This window comes from Triplophysa rosa, linkage group LG25 (assembly GCF_024868665.1).
Source record: "Triplophysa rosa linkage group LG25, Trosa_1v2, whole genome shotgun sequence".
NCBI lineage: Eukaryota > Metazoa > Chordata > Actinopteri > Cypriniformes > Nemacheilidae > Triplophysa > Triplophysa rosa.
Window position 1 is genome coordinate 11,550,169 of NC_079914.1, and position 18,453 is coordinate 11,568,621.

Here is an 18,453-nt window from a genome sequence, read left to right on the forward strand (position 1 = left end):
ATTCGAGACATCTCTCAGCACAGTGAAGAATTTTGTACGGTTACATACGTTACCGTGGAAACTGGGCCAGATTTGTTCTAATGGCCTAACTACTAGGCACTCTCTAATGATCATTTAAAAAGAAACAATACAGTAGAAACAAACATTTTGCCCTCTGCTTTATATTTAGATATTTAGAGTTTATTCATCAAAATAGAGTTACAAAGATTAAGTTTGTATTGCTGCCTTAACTTGGCTTTGCATGTCATTTCAGCTTACTATTTTATTTATGTTTTATGACTCGTCAAATTGTAAGTTGTAAGTTAAAATGACGTGTACAGAAAATGTGATTGTACTTGAATTTTTTTTGTACTTTGAAATGTAAGGTGGCAAAAATGCAACGCAGAGAATATATTGAATTGTGTGTGTAAATACCAACAGGGGGAGACATTTCACACACATACTGTAAAATTGCATTTAGAAATGATATTTAAAAGTTAAAAATATTATTTATAAATTATTTATTGAATATATATATATATATATATATATATATATAATATACACGGGAACCTGAAATCTGAGATCACTAGTTAAAGAAAAAAGTGGGAAAAAAATCTATTTTCAAGTCTGTATCCCCAGATTTATGAAACTTGAATGCCTACATAAACACGTAAACTAAAATAATAAATGAAATGATTATATTAACTTGGATATATGTAAGAGAATGCGACTCTGTTCAACTGCTCCATAACAAAGCCAGATTTCCACGTCTGTTTTTTCTTCCATGCCAGCGGTGAATGTTAGCAGTGCATATCCATCATCCTTAAAGCATTATTCCATTTGTACCATCTCTCCTCTCATCCTTCCCCTGTTCTCCCTTTTCCATATCGTCTCCTCTTCACTCCTCACCTCTCCTCTCAGAGACACAGGTCCCTTTTGTGCAGCATGATTGAAATTCTGAGGCTTGTGGAGTCACAGGCCAGACTGGAGCTGTGGCCAATTAGGACATGGAGGAGCCGGGGGTCTCTGTCTGGGGGTAAGGGAGAAGTGTGGTGAGTTTTCTTACACAGGGAGAAAGCACTCAAACACAGCCGAGTGACATTTCACAATGTAAAAGATTCACTTCTGTTTCTTATTGTCGAGAGGGGGATTTCAGACAACTGAAATTAAAAAGCTTGGTTCAGACTACATTTTATATAATTCTATTAAAGTAATATGTGGCGCAATTGTACTGGCTAGCTCTAGGTGGCAGTATAACACTCTCAAATCGGGTTTGATTTTAGATTGTGGTTATCACACTTAAATTTGCATCTGTGCACGTTTACATTTACATTAATTCACTTTGCAGACACTTTTATGCAAAGCCACTTACAAATGAGGGATTTAACATTTTGTGTTAAAAGCTATGTTGCTTTTTTGTTAGATGATGATCTTTAAAGTGAACACCTGCCGAGGACAAAAACGGAGGACAGCGATAGCATCGTTTTTACTAAATATTCTTTTAAGATATATAAAGAAAATGGTTAAAAGGAAAACAAAACATAAATTTATAGTTATTATTAAACACAAAATGGAAACACGTGAGTCTTACAGACAGGTAGTTGTGTCTATTGTAAATCTTCAAAACTTAAAAAACATTTTAACTCCTGAGCGATAAAATATACCAAGTTTTTAAAGCAGAAACCTTTAGGGCGGGGCTTGATTTCATCCACTGAAAGTTGATTGGATATTGGATATTCACTAAAGGGGAGGGGTTTCAAATAAAAGGTCTTGGTAACATTATCCAAGAAAGAAAATAGTTTCAGAGTCGTGTTATGGCCAATTTCAGCATGATTTTATTCAGTCTGGTTTCAGTTTTGCAAGAGCAATACAGCTAAGCTGGCCAAAAAGCACTGGTTTCTGAAATAAAAGCGTTTTTAAACAAATATTCATGTTTTCATATATGCATATACGACACCCACATCTTAGCAAATACAAATCCAGTTGTCAGTGTTAAAGTGGTGTTGTTTGACCGGTTTTGCATATAGTTAGCAGCTTCGTGCATTGTCTTGATGAATGTTTAACATGTTATTGTGCAAAGCCTGAATCTATTAAAAAGATCGTTTTTAACCAAAAAAAGAAAAATCTGTCATCATTTACTCACCCTCGAGTTGTTCCAAACCTGTACACATTTTGTTCTGCTAAACACAAAGGGATATATTTGCAAAAATGTCAGTAACATGTCAGTAAACAGATCTCATCCCCCATTGACTCCCAAAGTATTTATTTTCCCTACTATGATAGTAAATGGGGGATGAGATCTGTTTGGTTACTGACATTCTTCCAAATATCTTTGAATTTATACAGGTTTGAAACAACTCGAGGGTGAGTAAATGATGACAGAATTTACATTTTTGGGTGAACTTTCCCGAACACTGACCAATCTCTCATAAAGGTTTGTTTTGGGCCCCATGTGGGGCAGTAGAGGCCCCTGGGGGCACCAGTCGTATGTAAGCACCAGAATAGCACATGAAATCATAGTAATATTGTCAGGTAAGCTCCAGCGTTGGGAGAGTTTTGCGCAGGCAAGCACATTTTGTAAATTTTGTTTCAAATTAGTGTCATTCCGAACTTTGAGAAACACCTAGAACGTTAGAAAAAGCACGTCGAAAAACAGCACGCTGATGTTTTTTCGCACGGTGACGAGCAAGAACTGGATGTTTCACACGTTCCATGGTGCCAAGGACACCTGCTTGGATTCGAGGACAAACATGACAAGAGTGAATTTAAATCAGAGAACTTTGCATCGTTATGAGCACCCTTTTAAGTGAATTTAATGAATGCATCTACTTCAGAAAGCGGAGGACTCGGCCTTCTTTTCTTTTAAGCATTATGAAGCAAAAAACTCCTGCAGCTCAATTAGAAGAGCATTGCGTAAGTATTGCATTAGGTCAGGGGTTCGAACCCCGGGGAACATAGATACTGATTTAAGTGGCTTTGGATAGAAGTGTCTGGCAAATGCGTAAATGTAAATGAATGGCTTTAGTTTTCTTGTACGCTTTGTTCCATTTCATAAAGACATCAGAAAACTTAACTACAGATTAACTACAGCTGTCGGAAACATGTTCCTGAATCAAATTTGTAGAATTAGATTCCATTGAATTAGATTAGCTCAAATTTCTCTTGCGTCTGCTCGTCCTAATATGGAAGCACATTGTGCTTCAGCATATTCATTGTTTTCTGAGTCCTTGTCCGGGTCATTAATGATTTATGATATCTATCTATATGTCTGTCTGTCGGTCGGTCTAATCTGTCTGTCTAGTCTGTTAAACATAATTCGTAGTTATGATGATGTGTGATCTCCCGCTGTCCTATCCTCTCTCTCTCTCTCTCTCTCTCTCTCTCTCTCTCTCTCTCTCTCTCTCTCTCTCTCTCTCTCCTCCTACATCGTTATCCCGAAACGAAGGCGCACGCAGTCTCCGCTGTCGGTACAGTCACACACACCTGCGGGAGGAGCGCGCGACGCTGCGCGGCGGTGCGGTGCGTGTTTGCTCAGACCCAACTTGGGCGCACCATCGGTGCTGTCGGACACGGATCAGGATAACGGACGCGCTCGGGACTACATCCAGCCACGATGTCCGAGTTTATTTTGGCATTTGTGAGCATGTCGGGATTACTACTTCTGATGAAAATGCTGACAGTGGCCGGAGCTGAGCAAGGTAAGACAAACTCTGCTTTATTCTTAAGAACATTAGCGAAACCTGTCGATGTGACGTTATACTTGGGATGTAGATTTTGAGAGTGCTGAATGCTTTTTGTGCTGTTTATGGATTATTTCTTTGCTTAGTTTATGACAGTTTCTGTAAATCAAGAGGCAATCTGGGTGAAGAAAGCGAGGCAAAAATAATGTCAATTAAGTTGCATTGAGGCAAAAGTCAACAATTAAACGTAGATATTATAAAACATATAAACTTAAGAAAAATGCATATATGTAGTTGAAATACATGTTTCATTATTTATATTAAATATTCTATTTTTTATTACATTTTTTTATTGCGCATTGAATAGTTATCTGCTATACAATTACAAAAGAAAGGTTCCTAAAAGCACCCGTTCATAGATGTTTGTGAAGAGTGTAAAGTTGTTTGTGTACCATGAAAAATTCTCACATAACATAAGCTGTAAAACCTTTTATTGCATTTAATATGGATGACATTTGTCACAAAGCTGTTTATATTGAGTGTCGACTTCCTCTGATTGCCTTTAAATGCAGCGTCATTACGTGATGCGCGCGCGCAGGACACAAGTGTTGAATTAACTCCTTGTAAATGACAGGGCTGCATCTACTGCACGGCTGTGAATGGTGTATCATGTTAAGTGCTAATGCAAGTGGAATTATTCATCTTTGAAGGGAATTACAGTGCAACCAAACCCACAATTAGATAGATAGGTAGATAGATAGATACCCTGTTGAAAAAACAGCATATGCTGGTTTGGTTTTTTGATGCTGGTTTGTGCTGGTCCTTAGCTGGTTTAAGCTGGTCAAACCAGAATCAAAACATACCTAACCCAGCATATGCGGTTTGTTTCAACAGCGTAGATACTGTAGATAGATTTCTACACTTATGCTTTTTGTTGTCCTTATGTTGTTCCAATTGCTTCCATTGTTTGCGTCATTTGTAAGTCGCTTTGGATAAAAGCGTCTGCTAAATGTAAATGTAGTTATCTTGAACAAATCAACCACCACCTCAAGTGCAGCTCCCTACGGGTTTAGTAATGCATTCTGTACTCTAATGGGCTATAGACTAAATACTTATTGTGGTAAATATATCTCTGTCAGTGTAATGGTGCTTGGTTTTATTTTTTGGGGTAGATGAATGTCTCATTAATGCCTCAACAGTCAGTATTTTGACTTCAGAGAGATTTGTTTTATATGGAGGGATCAGAGATTGTGACTTTTAGCATTGCTCGCATTAGATGCATCCATACAGCAGTTCTTACACGGTCCCATTCCTGGAGGTCATGTGACCTTTGCATCCTTCATATTGCTTATCTTCGTAGTGTGCCTGCAGCCAGTTTCCATGTGTTAAGGAGACGCGTGCACTGCGGCAGACAGGAATGCAAATTGGTAATAAATGGAATCAGGTGGTTTAGGTGATCGTTTTGGCTTTGATTTCTCACTGTGATCCTGGAACCAATTCTGGTACGAATTTCCATAATAGATTGAGGATTTGGGAACAATACCTGGCGGCGATGCCAATCTGGACGGCAGCGTTGGTTACAAATGCTGTTTTCTTGGGAAGGGCCTTTGTTAACTGTCAACGCTGCCAGTCATGGTTTTTCTCACTGCTTCATGCGTTAAGTTACCGTGACTCAGCTGGCATAAGATGCAAATTTGAAAAAATGTTTGTCGAGTTTTCGATGGTTGATTTCTGTCTTGGCAGCGTGGCATTGTTTACCACAGTTCCGTCTTGATTTTTATAATCTGGTATTGATGCGAAATGAGTTTTATTTTTAGCAATGTTCATCAAGATTGGGGCATTTAGTGTTGTTAAACAGCTCTTAAATCGACTGCGATTCCATGTGACGACTCTGTGTGCTCGTGGTAAATGGGAACACATTGTTTCCACATGTTTCTTGAGGACAGAAAAAGTTGAATATTTGTGGTTATGTTTGAAGATTTTCGTAAGGATCTGTGAGTGGGCCTTTTATGGTGTTGCGCTGGCTGTGTTGGTTGTCAGAGCGTTGCCATTTGGTTGCTAAAGCGTTTTGAGTGACTTTTAGCACGTTGGTTGTTTCTAGGTTGCTAGATTTTAAAACAAGTCAATAATTAGAAGATAGTGCCATTTTTTTAGACGTCTCATCTGTTCCTAACTTTAGGCGACATCAGTTGAAGCCAAAAGATGTTGTACAGCTTTGTTTAAAAAAATGACGGTTTCATCTCAAAATTTCATATTGTTGTTTTCATTTGTGTTTGTTTTGTTCATGGTCATGCAGGGCTAAGTGCTTGAACTTGAGGTCCTTCACCCCAAGGTTCTCTATACAGTTCTGTCATTCAATTGAGCTGTCAACTCTTAACGGCTCTCGTTCAGCCTCCAGCTGCCATCAAACCCCACGTTCATATACCTTCTGCTGAAGGCTACAGTTGATATTTACATCTCGAGTTGTTCTCTCCCTCTTGGGTTTCTATCAGAAGAACGTGACAGACATGTCGAAAAATCATGTGTAAACTGATTGATTGGCAGTGCTGGGTTGTAGAACCTTGTAGAATCAGCTTCATACTTGTTGTGATGAAAGTAGACTGTGTTCCTCGAGAGGCCATACATAAATTCATAGTATCGTTTATATTTAAGACGTGGAGAGGAACATGAGGCTCGCTTGGTGATGATGTAATTCTTGACTTCCAGTTACGCTTGTCAGAATCGTTCGAAAAGCAGAAACACCATTGCGTGAATACGGTAGAGTTGTCAGCCAAGAACACGCTGGTTGTGCACGTCTGGTTTCTTCGAAAACACGCACTTGTAAAGTGAAATTATTGTAAAGTAAAGTAACTTGTAAAGTAAAATAAAAGTAAAAACCACGTGCATGTATGTTGCAAACTAAAAACATTAATCCATTACTGCAGATGGACATTGTTTCGGTTTGTTGTATATAACTTTGGTTTTGATGCTGATGGAGATTTGTAGTTTTGGCCTATTTTGACCAAAAAATAAAAATCATTTATTCACCTTCATGTCGTTGGAACCTGTATTAGTGGTTTTGTGTCCATACAATGGAATGTTAATGGGGGCCAATGCTGTTTGGTTGCCAACGTTCTTCAAAATCAGTATCTTGGATCATCCAGTCGTGGTAATCATTCAAAATCCTGATTAATTTGATACAGAACCGCATTTTATCATTTTTAAAGCCTCGTAAAATTATTACGTTACTTAAAGTTTATTCAACTGTAATGTTATGGAAGCTCTGAGGTGGTTGCAGTTATATTTGGAGCCCATAAGCGAGATTGAATATTTCTCCCTCTATCGCTCAGCGTGTCTTTGATCTTTGCTCTGTTTGGAGGAGTTTAAACTGTGCTCACGGGGGTCTCCATGCATCCCAGGATTATTTACTTCAGTAGATTTTCGCAGCTACAGTATTTATGGCTAAATTGATATTTATGGTCATGTTTTTTGCGGCTAATAATTTATGTCCATCAAACTTTCTGAAGCTTTAAGTTTAAACAGGAAATTTTTTAATTAATTTATTTATATTAATTCACCTTTTCCATGACAATTACAGCATTTTTTATTTTTACAATTAAAATGATGCTGCAAATACAGTACAGTATAATATAAATACTTAAAGGGGTCATATGGTGCGAACACGTGTTTTTCTGTGTCTTTGGTGTGTCATAAGTTACCCATGCATGTATTAGACACCTAAAATTGCAAAAATGAAAGTGTGGGAACAAAAGATGCATTCTATCTAAAAGCGAATGCTCACCCAGACCTGCCTGAAACGCCTCGTGTATCCACCCCCCCACAAATCCACGTCAGTTGGTGGTATGATTTGACTAAGACCGCCCAAATGTATGGTGGGCATACCTGTCAGTACAATTGAAGAGGAACCTGATGTTCCAAATATGGTAAGAGGCGTTACATTTCCGTCACAGGCTTGCAGTTTTCGACCAATCACTACGCACTGGTTAACTGGCCAATCATAGCACACCTCGCTTTTCAGAGCGATGAGCTTTGTCAAAAATCTGCGTGTTTCAGAGAGGCGGAGCAAAGAGGAGATACAAACATGCACGGTATGTGGAAAATACAGCGTTTTTAAACCTTAAATCGTGTATACACATTGCATTACATCTAAAACAAACCATAATATTAGCTTTAGGCGTGTGATATGACCCCTTTAACAATTTTAGTACCTCATTGCTTAAAAATATAAATAATTGCATTACAATTAAGAAATTGATTATTTTTTTGGAATGCAGTAACGACATTGTGCCATTACACATGCTTTTTCTTGTCATGAATCTAATGTTACAATACAAAACAGTTCTGATCATATTCTTGATATGTTGTTTTTCAGGATTCACTTTCACATATTTGTACTTCGACACACGCGGACTAGTTTTAAAGCATCTTGTAGCAGTCTGTCATAAGAACAGCTCAAAATAAGTGGTTTTCTGCTCTCTGGAACTTGTCCTCTGTCTGGTAAATCAATTATTACTCCGAGATCTTCAGCTCAATGGGAGTCAATACGACTTTGGGGTCCTCAAAGTCTTTTCCGCCGTCTCACCAGACCATGCTTGAATTTGTTGTTTTTACCGTGACTTGCAATTCTGGCTCGAGGCAGATGACAGGGAGACAGGAGGGTGAGGGCCGAGTTTGTGTTCGTCTGAGTGCATTTGTCACGCATTCCTATGAAAGGCTTTCTGTATTTGTTTGTTGCTGTCTGGTCTTCCGCTGAACGCGACGCATCTAAAATGAAACACTTTGAAAGCGAAGCAGGCCGCTTTGGGAGAGCCACAACAAGCGAAGGACACAAAGTCCTACTTACATACAGTATCTGCATTTAGCAGCCTGATCTCGTGAAACAAAAACAGGACTCTGGTGAAATCTTTGTTGAATGATATGTTGCTTTTTGCAGTTGTATGACACAGTCAAATTATGTACAAAATATACATCGAAATAAAAGTCAATGGGCTACATATTGAAAACTTACCTTAGGTTTTATCCTGAAATTGGACATATGCACAGCCATATACAGTATGTCCATAGGGTGTGCAAATACAGTGCTTATGCTAAGTTTATTTTTTATTATATTGGTATTGTTTTATTATATTAAAAAAGCATTTTCCAGTAAAACCAGGTTGGGATTGACAGTGACACACTGTAGTCCATCTCAAGTCCATCTTTTACCTCTGTTTACTCCTCTCTCTGGTCTGATCTCTAATGTTGTCAGATATGCCATAAATCCAGAAGCAATGAAATGAGAGCAGATGTTAGAAGGAAAGACAGCTTGCTCGCAACTCATATGAAGCACCTATGGAGTCGATGTTCCTCAAAGCAAGGCTCTGATGTGACGGTTTTAACTCGAAGAAGAACAACAGGGGGTCTTTTAAATTTCAGATCAGTTCTGTCACACCTCCTGTGTACACGCACATGAACAGATGCCAGTTTTGGACTGTTTGCTCTTGTGAAATAACAGTTTAGAAATCGAGTACTCTATCAACTGCAACTGCAGTTCTCTATCAACTGCAAACCTTTTTATTCGCCACGCGAGTTTTCCTCGTTTATTCTCGTGAATGTTTACATTCCTCCACATGCTTGTGCGAGCGCGGCGCTGCAACAGCTGGCGGATTACATCACTGACACGGAGCAGCAACACCCGGATTCTCTTATTATTATTATTGGGGACTTTAACAGAGCAAACCTCTCCCGTGAGCTGCCAAAATACAGGCAGCATATCACATGCCCCACCAGAGACAGCAACATTCTGGATCACTGTTACACCACAATACGGGATGCATACCACTCTGTTCCCAGAGCAGCTCTGGGTCTCTCTGATCATTGCCTGGTTCATCTTCTTCCGACCTACAGACAGAAGCTTAAATCTGCCAAGCCTGTAGCAAGAACAGCAAAGAGATGGAGCAGCGAAACAGAGCGGGCCTTACAAGCCTGTTTCGACTGCACGGATTGGAGTGTCTTTGAAGCTGCAGCCACTGATCTGGATGAGTTAACTGACACAGTGACATCCTACATCAGCTTCTGTGAGGACATGTGTATTCCCACCAGGACTCGCTTAACATACAACAATGACAAACCATGGTTTACAATGAAACTGAGACAGCTTCGTCAGGCCAAAGAAGATGCTTACAGAAGTGGGGACAAAGTCTTGTATAATCAGGCCAAAAACACACTGACAAAGGAGATAAGAGCAGCTAAGAGAAGCTACTCTGAAAAGCTGAAGAACCAGTTTTCAGCCAACGACCCTGCATCAGTGTGGAAAGGCCTGAAAGACATTACCAACTACAAGCCATCATCCCCTCAGTCTATGGGTAATCAACGACTGGCTGACGACCTGAACGACTTCTATTGTCGTTTTGAAATGCAGAGTCTCACCCTTCACACCCGCCCTGACCCTATCTCTGCTATACCATTAACACCTCCTCTTGACATTCAACCTGCACTTAAGATCTGCGAAGAGGATGTTTGCCAGCTTTTCCGCAAACAAAAGATCAGAAAAGCACCAGGCCCAGACAATGTCTCACCCTCCTGCCTGAAAGTCTGTGCGGAGCAGCTGTCGCCCATCTTCACTAATATTTTTAACAGATCTTTGGAGCAGTGTGAAGTCCCTTCATGCTTCAAACGCTCCACCATCATCCCTGTACAGAAGAAACCCAAAATATCTGGACTTAATGACTACAGGCCTGTTGCTTTAACATCTGTGGTCATGAAGTCATTTGAGAGACTTGTACTGGCCCACCTGAAGGACATCACCAGACCACTTCTTGATCCCCTCCAGTTTGCTTACCGAGCAAACAGGTCTGTGGACGATGCAGTAAACATGGGACTGCATTACATCCTACAACACCTAGACAGACCAGGGACTTACGTCAGGATCCTGTTTGTAGACTTCAGCTCGGCCTTCAACACCATAATCCCAGACCTCCTCCTGCCCAAGCTTACCCAGCTCTCTGTGCCAACCTCTACCTGTCAGTGGATTATTAACTTCCTGTCGAACAGGCAGCAGCTAGTGAGGTTGGGAAAATTTAAATCCAGCACATGTACCATCAGCACCGGAGCTCCTCAAGGATGTGTTCTTTCTCCACTGCTATATTCACTCTACACAAACGAATGCACCTCTACAGACCCTTCTGTCAAACTCCTGAAGTTTGCAGATGACACCACAGTCATTGGCCTTATTCAAGATGGTGATGAATCTGCCTACAGAAAGGAGGTTGCTCAGCTGGCTGCCTGGTGTAGTCAAAACAACCTAGAGCTGAATGCATTCAAGACAGTGGAGATGATAGTGGATTTCAGAAGGAACCCTCCATCACTTCCTCCCCTCACCATCCTGGACAGCACTGTGGATACTGTGGAGTCATTCAGGTTCCTGGGCTCCACCATCTCTCAGGACCTGAAGTGGGAGTCCCACATAGACTCCATTGTAAAGAAGGCCCAGCAGAGGTTATACTTCCTCCGTCAATTGAGGAAGTTCAACCTACCACAGGAGCTACTGACCCAGTTCTACTCAGTGGTCATCGAATCTGTTCTGTGCACTTCAATTACTGTTTGGTATGGCTCGGCCACCAAATCAGACCTACGAAGACTACAACGGACAGTTCGTAGTGCTGAGAAAATTATTGGTGCTCCTCTGCCCACACTTCAGGACCTGTACGATTCCAGAGTGAAAAACAGGGCAAGAAAAATCATCATTGACTCCACACACCCAGCACACAAACTCTTTGATCTGCTGCCCTCTGGCCGGCGCTTTAGAGCACCAAACACCAGGACTTCCAGACACAGAAGCAGCTTCTTCCCCCAGGCAATCTCCCTCCTAAACAGATAACTGCTCCTTAAGAGCAATATTCCACTTCCACTACTCCTATAGTGTGCACTATAGTGCCTTATTATATCTACATCTTATGTATACATGTATATAACACTACCTCTACTTACTAAATTATCCATTTGCACAAGTGTACATACAATATGTTTATTCTACTATATACTACCCTGTACAATGTCTCTTATATGTTATTATCCCCCATTTTCTGTAAAATAGTCTTTATTTTATATATGCACAATTTAGAATCTTTTAGACTGTAAATCGTATTATATTGCATTGTCATTGTGTTGAATGTCTGTACTAGAAGCTTCCAACACCAAAGAAAATTCCTTGTGTGTGCAAGCACACTTGGCAATAAAGCTCTTCTGATTCTGATTCTGATTCTGAGTACGTAATAGTTAAAACAAAATATGAGTTCTATTAAATCTTATTTGCACTTACTGTATGTCGGCCTAAAGTTGCACTGTACATTTTTTTGCTGACTTCAGTTTTTAAGAGATATCAAATGTGCAACACAGTCAGTTCAAAGTTGTAAGTTATAATTTGAACTTATTTTATAAGTTAAAGCAAATTGCTAGTAGCCAAATAAAAATATGAATGCATGTTCAGGGCTCTAGACCAATGGTCACCAACCTTTTTGAGCCTAAGATCCCCGATGTCAGAATTGTTGAAAGGCAAGATCTACCACTCAAAAAGTTGAAAATAAAAACAGCCCAGATTGAACCTCCAGCTTGAGGCCTTTTATTTAGCCTATAATTGTGGGTCTATTTGAATTACCCGAAATTCTTTCTTCCACTTTTCAGATGCAACTAAGCAAACTGTGTGACATGTAGAGTTGCCACTTTCAGTGTGCCAAAATGAGGTGAAAAACACCAATTCAAACACCAGCTCAAGGACTAATTCACACATGACCGCTTGACATTAAAATGAGGTTAAGAATAAGTTTAACAAGACCCTAATTATTTAGGTATTTACTGTATAAAGATTTGTTCTTTATGATGCATTTATTTGGTTTACTTTTATTAAGTATATTTATTAAAAATATCAGGTTATGTTGAACATCGTAACACGTTGTGGAGTTCACCTCAAAGTTGGTTGTTACTGGATCTCAGAGTTATATGAAGGCGAAGCGAGGATCAAAAGATGTTCAGGGAGAGACGCTTGCTGGGTGGTTGGATGAGAAAGATCACAAAATGAACATTGATTTATTGACTCCACATCAGCACGGCGTATGAGATCACAGCGCAGATCTCAACCTTTATTTGGGCATCATTTATTGACAAATCCGAACGCACGGATTCAATATTCAGCAAGGAACAAAACTGGTACGATGCAAATTAAGGAGATAAAGACAACGGCGATGTGCATTTAAATGACTCCAAATGTTTTCATGCGACGAGCAGATATCCAGTAGGTTATAATGACCTGACAATCCCACGAATGAGGCACGGCGCGCTCCCGCTGTAAGTCTATCAACACGGCAGAGGCCAAAACAACAACTCAGCCCAACTAATAAAGACACAAGTCTATTGACTATAAACCAAGGGCCTATAAATCCTATGAACACATAATAGACTCTGTTATAGATTGCCAACGGCACCCGCAGCAGTCACTTGTGCTAAATGACAAAACAGTGCTTGGGACGGGAACGTCTTGCAGGACTCGAGAAGCAAAGAAAAACAGGAAATATTTTTTCGAACCATTAATTATGTCAAATGTGTAATTTCTGCATAAATAGCATCTACAAATGTAGTTGCAGTTGTTTCAAATGAGTTGAAAAACAACCGCTTGGATGTAAGAAAGTAATTAAAGCCACAATCCGTTACTTTGTTTGGTTAAAAATGTGTGCCTTTTAAACCAATTCAAGACGATGAGCTTGTAATAATGATTTTTATTTTAGCAAGTACCTTTTTACTGAGAATTTCAGTTTGAATTTGTACGATTTAGTATTATTTGCTTTCGTGCCATTGACATTAGATGTAGGGGTGGGGTTAGGGGAGGGGTATTGCTTTTCTCTAATAATCGTACGTTTTTGTACAATTCACATCGTACGAATTGGCTACCTCGTAAAATAGTTACGAAATCCTGTGAGATCAGGCTGGTATATTACACTGTAAAAAAATACTTAAAAACTTAAGTTAAACAGCTTTATTACATTTTAAAGTAGTAAGAGTTGTAAAATACAACTAGTCAGTTCAATATAATTAAGTTCAATTGACTCATAAATCAAATTTGATTTAACTTAGATATTTAAGGCAGCGGAAATAGGTGAAATGTTTTTTTAAATTGTAGTTAACCTGTAATTTTATGTTTCAAACTGAGATGGCGATAGAGAGGCTAAAGTTATGGTTTGCAGGTTTCACATTCACCTTTATCGTTGATCCAAGCAGCTAACCGAATTGTCCTGTTCTCTCTTCTATGGATTCTTGGGTATTGTGATGCTCATTCAGATGCCTTCAAAAACCATTTAGCTCAATGATTACCTTTCCAGTGCCTTTGAACTTCTAGTCACTGATGTGCAAAATGATGACAGTGATTTATTACTGTGTTTTCTGCGCATTAGACTTTTTCTCTGAACTTGTTATTGGGGAAACAAGAACAGGTGAAAGACCTGAGAATACAATAAGTTTCAGTGTCTGGATTATGGGTTAAACAAGATTCGTTTAATTGTAAAACCAAATTGACCGTTATAACCAGTTTGAATATAAATCACATTTATCAAACTCACAATTATAACGCAACAATAACAATATCACCATACATTTACATTGAAGAGGGGGTATTTGAGGTGATTTTGGCTGTATTAACCTACTTGTTTGTCTCATGCAGCGCACAGCCTTTACTGCCGAACACCTGTTCTGTCGATTTATGCTACCCATCGAATTTTGCTACCCTGTTGTTGTGATTGGGTTGGGGGAGGGGTCAGTCCTGTTTTTGTATGGAAAATTCGACAGGGTAGCACAATGCGACAGAACACCGTTACTCTTCTCATCAATGTGTTGTTGTGTTATGAGCGCTTTTTATTTTAAATGCGAGTGATAGTTTTATTGTAGATCGCGTATAGTGCAGAGCAAATTCAGAAATATGAGAGAACACACTGTTGCTGTTACACAGGGTTACAACTACAGAACGCAGGGCGAGAGCTCGCACATAGAGAAAGAGTGTGTGTGGGAAACTCTTCTAACCTTTCGTTAAGTCATGATAAACTCGATCAGCCGTCTTCTCTGTCAATAACATCTGTGACTGTTGACGTCTACGCGGAAAGGCAAATACACGGATCAACGCATATTGAAAATACCACCACCTTTTAATTCGTTCACTGTCATGTGAGAGGCGGTGCACGCAACATGAAAGAGAGACGCTGAGTGCTCGCAACTCTACAATGAATTTTTGCAATTTTACGTGTCTAAGAAATGCATGGGCAACTTATAACACACCAAAGACACAAATAACACGTATTCGCGCCATATGACCCCTTTAATGAATGGGAAACACTGCAGTTCATATCTCCTTAAATAGTTACTGTGGATTTGTTGTAAATATCTGATCTACAGAGTAGTCTAAAAGTCGAGACCGCAATACAAAACATTAAGTATGTCATAAATAGAGTGTTCGAGAAGACTGACACAGTCTGACACAGTTAAACTGTTGTTTATTTCACCTGGAGCAATATTACATTATACCAAATGAGTATAAAACGTAGCCCGTAATGCACAAAAACACACGCGGGCAACTTGCCATTTAGCAGATGCTTTTTATTGCTACAGTAATTGCAGGGAAAGCTCTTTGGAGTAACACGAGGTTAAGTGCCCCGCTCTGGAGTACAACTGAGATGGGTTTCTATTTGTTACCCTCTGTTTCTAGTCCTAACCGGGGATCAGACATTTGACCTGCTCATTATCATCCTTATACCTCTATAGGTGACCACTGTCTTAATTCGTAATTGATTTGTTTTAGGACTCGGACATAAAGTGGAGATCTAACTGTGAATTTAAAATGCAGAATTGATCAATGTGTTTATTATTGATTGTTTATTGCACAAATGGCAATTCTCACTGCAAGTGAATGCATTCAATATCTACTGCACTATAGGTTGTATATTTGTAGCTTTGATAGTTTTGTTGATGGTTTTCAATGTTAAAGGGACAGGTTACCCAAAAACCTGTATATATAAACCTTCTAAACCTGTATATGACAAAAGCTATTTTGAGAAATGTCTCTGTGGTTTTGTGCCCATACAATGGAAGTCAATGGGGGTCAATGTTGTTTGGTTACCGACATTCTTCAAAATATCTTCTTTTGTGTTCTGCAAAGGAAACAAAGTCATACAGGTTTGGAATGACACGATGATGAGTAACTGATGAAATAATTTTGAACTATCCCTTTAAGGTCATGTTTTAAATATCTTCTACCTAACAAACCCAATAAAATGTGGATGCATTACTTTTTGACTTAAACCTTGTTGTCTCTTAAAGTTGGTAGGCCTATTGTATCATTGCATGGTTAGTAACATTATTTTATTTGCATTGAAGCATAGTTTTTACTTTCCTGTCTTATCCTGTGACCCATATTTTGGATAGTGAGCCACCACACACACCGTCCAAGTAGTCATACATTTATTTTGTTGTCTCCGTGGTAGACAAAAGTGATAGATATTATCACCCGAATCTCCCTTTTGGCTTAATCTGATAAATAGCACATTCATAACAGACAATCGATCTACTGTTTACTCTGGCAGGAACAGAAAATCGATGACGGAGAGGTATGCGGCAACATCCCTGTGACGAGACAGTGGCTTGTTGCCGTGCGCTGCATTCGCTGATAGCAGTGAAATCAGCAGAGCTTTAGAGGAGAGCCGAAATTAATTTTGGTTTATTTCGGCGATTTATCATCGACGATAAATGTGCCGCGCGGATGACCCCAGGATGATGCATTATCATCGGACTAGTATTGACTGAATTATAGCAGGAGCAAACAACTGCTGGCCAGTTTTCCCACAATGCCCCGTGAGTTATAATTGGATTTGCGCTATGAAGTATTTTCTAATTATGCCTGCTTTTCTTTGAGGAGGGAATTATGGGTAATTTTTTGTTTTTATAAACTTATAAACGATGGGTCGGTGCACGTTTCTTTAGAGGGTTTATTGAGAGGATGCAGTGGTTTCGAGTTATCGCTTAATGGAACCATAAAAACGCCTTTAAAATAATTGCGGCGTTAGAAACGCATAACATGCGAGTGCATCAGCGTGACCCCAATTAATTTGTCACCTCCTATATCACTGTAAAGCAAACCTGTCTGTGTTAAATGAGCATGAAGGCTTTTTTGTGTTTGCACGTCTTTTAAAAAAAGCTTTCATTTAAAATGACTTTAATGACTATAATTCCGATTTAAAGAGACAGTTCATCTATAAATATTTATCTATATTTATTTGCCCATGTGTCGTTTCTTCATGACCTCTTCTTTTATGGAAAACAAAAGTGGTTTGTTTCTTTTAGCTTTAAACTATTTTCTCGCTCCTTACAATTACAATGAATGGGGACTGGAGTTTTCCAGCTTCAAAAAGTTCTTCAGTCCCGATTTATTAAAAGTGAACGTTTTTAGTGACGTAACCGTTCTTTAAAAAAATCTCCTTTGTGTTGCACAGATAAGACTCAAAGTCGTACAAGGTTGGAACATAGCGTGAGGGAAGAGAGTAATGACATTATTGTAATTTTAGGACGCTGTCTCTTTAAATAATACTATGTTCTTTCACATACCATACAATACTAGGCAATAGGCTTTGTGTTCACTTGTTACACATTCCCTCGGGCAGCGCTAAACAGAAGCAGAAAGGATCTTTGTCCTTATTTTTCTTTTGCTCCTTGACCTTCACGTTCCCTTGTTAAGTCATGAGCGATTCACGCTGCGCCGGAACGTCTCTCAGGTCAAAGGCAGCAGAATTTGCTAGAAAGTGAAGAGTTTGAGTATGCATATTGAGTCTCTGATTAGCATATGGACTTGTTCTTCTTGAATAATAATGACTGTATTAATATCTAGATATGTTTTTTTGTCAGTTAGCTGCCTGTGTAGATGGGTGTTAATATACCTGTCTGTTCGCTTTTCTGTGCGTTTGGATTTGTTTTTGATAGCTTGTTGTTTTTTCACCCTCATGTCATTCCAAACCTGTATGACTTTTTTATGTACTTTCTTTTTTATGCAGAACACAAAAGAAGATATTTAGAAGAACGTTAGTAACCAAACAACACAGGGTCCTATTGACTTCCATTGCATAAACACAAAACCACCGTAACATTTCTCAAACTATCTGCTCTTGTGTTGCATACAAGAAGAAGTCATATGCAGGTTTAGAACGACATGAGTGTGAATAAATGATTTTTTTTATTTTTGCAAAGAGGGGTTAACTGAACAAGAAAGCTTGAGATGAACAGTTGCGTATTTGCGAAACATTTCCAAGCCAGCAGTCAGCAAGAAAGAGTCGAGCTGTGTATGACGGTTCAAGCGTGATCTACTGTAGCTGCTTTAGGCTATTGTTTATTTATTTATCCATCCATTTCATTCTGTTCTTTCCCTGTACGTATATATTTCTGTAACTGCCAGTAAAATCCGATGCTGTCCATGGTGCTGAAAAACAGATATCACATCCATTCCCTCTCTACGGTACCAATCTGTCATCTTCTTGTTTGTGAGATGCATTGGCTGTGTTTTGTTATCATTGACGTCTACGCTAAGGTTTTTCCTCGTAGTTTATCGTGACTGTATTGACATTGCCTGGAGCTGTTTATCTCACGCTTCATTTGCATCCCGGCAAAATTAAATGGGAGCGAACGATACTGTCAGCTTGCCACGTTTCAGATTTTCCCACAAGTGGGTCATTTCGCAGCCCTGTCAAACTGAAATTTGTCTTAGACGCGTCGTAATTAGGGCTGTCACCAT

The 18,453-nt window shown here is 39.2% G+C and overlaps 1 protein-coding gene across 1 annotated transcript in view; it reads left to right on the forward strand.

The window, feature by feature from the left end:
• Positions 1-3,427: 3,427 nt before the first annotated feature.
• Positions 3,428-18,453, forward strand: part of lrp1ba (low density lipoprotein receptor-related protein 1Ba) — a 185,657-nt gene continuing 170,631 nt past the window's right edge. The window contains 1 exon segment of the mRNA XM_057325867.1: positions 3,428-3,680. Within this exon segment, the coding sequence (XP_057181850.1) occupies positions 3,596-3,680 (85 nt within the window). The 5' untranslated portion in view covers positions 3,428-3,595.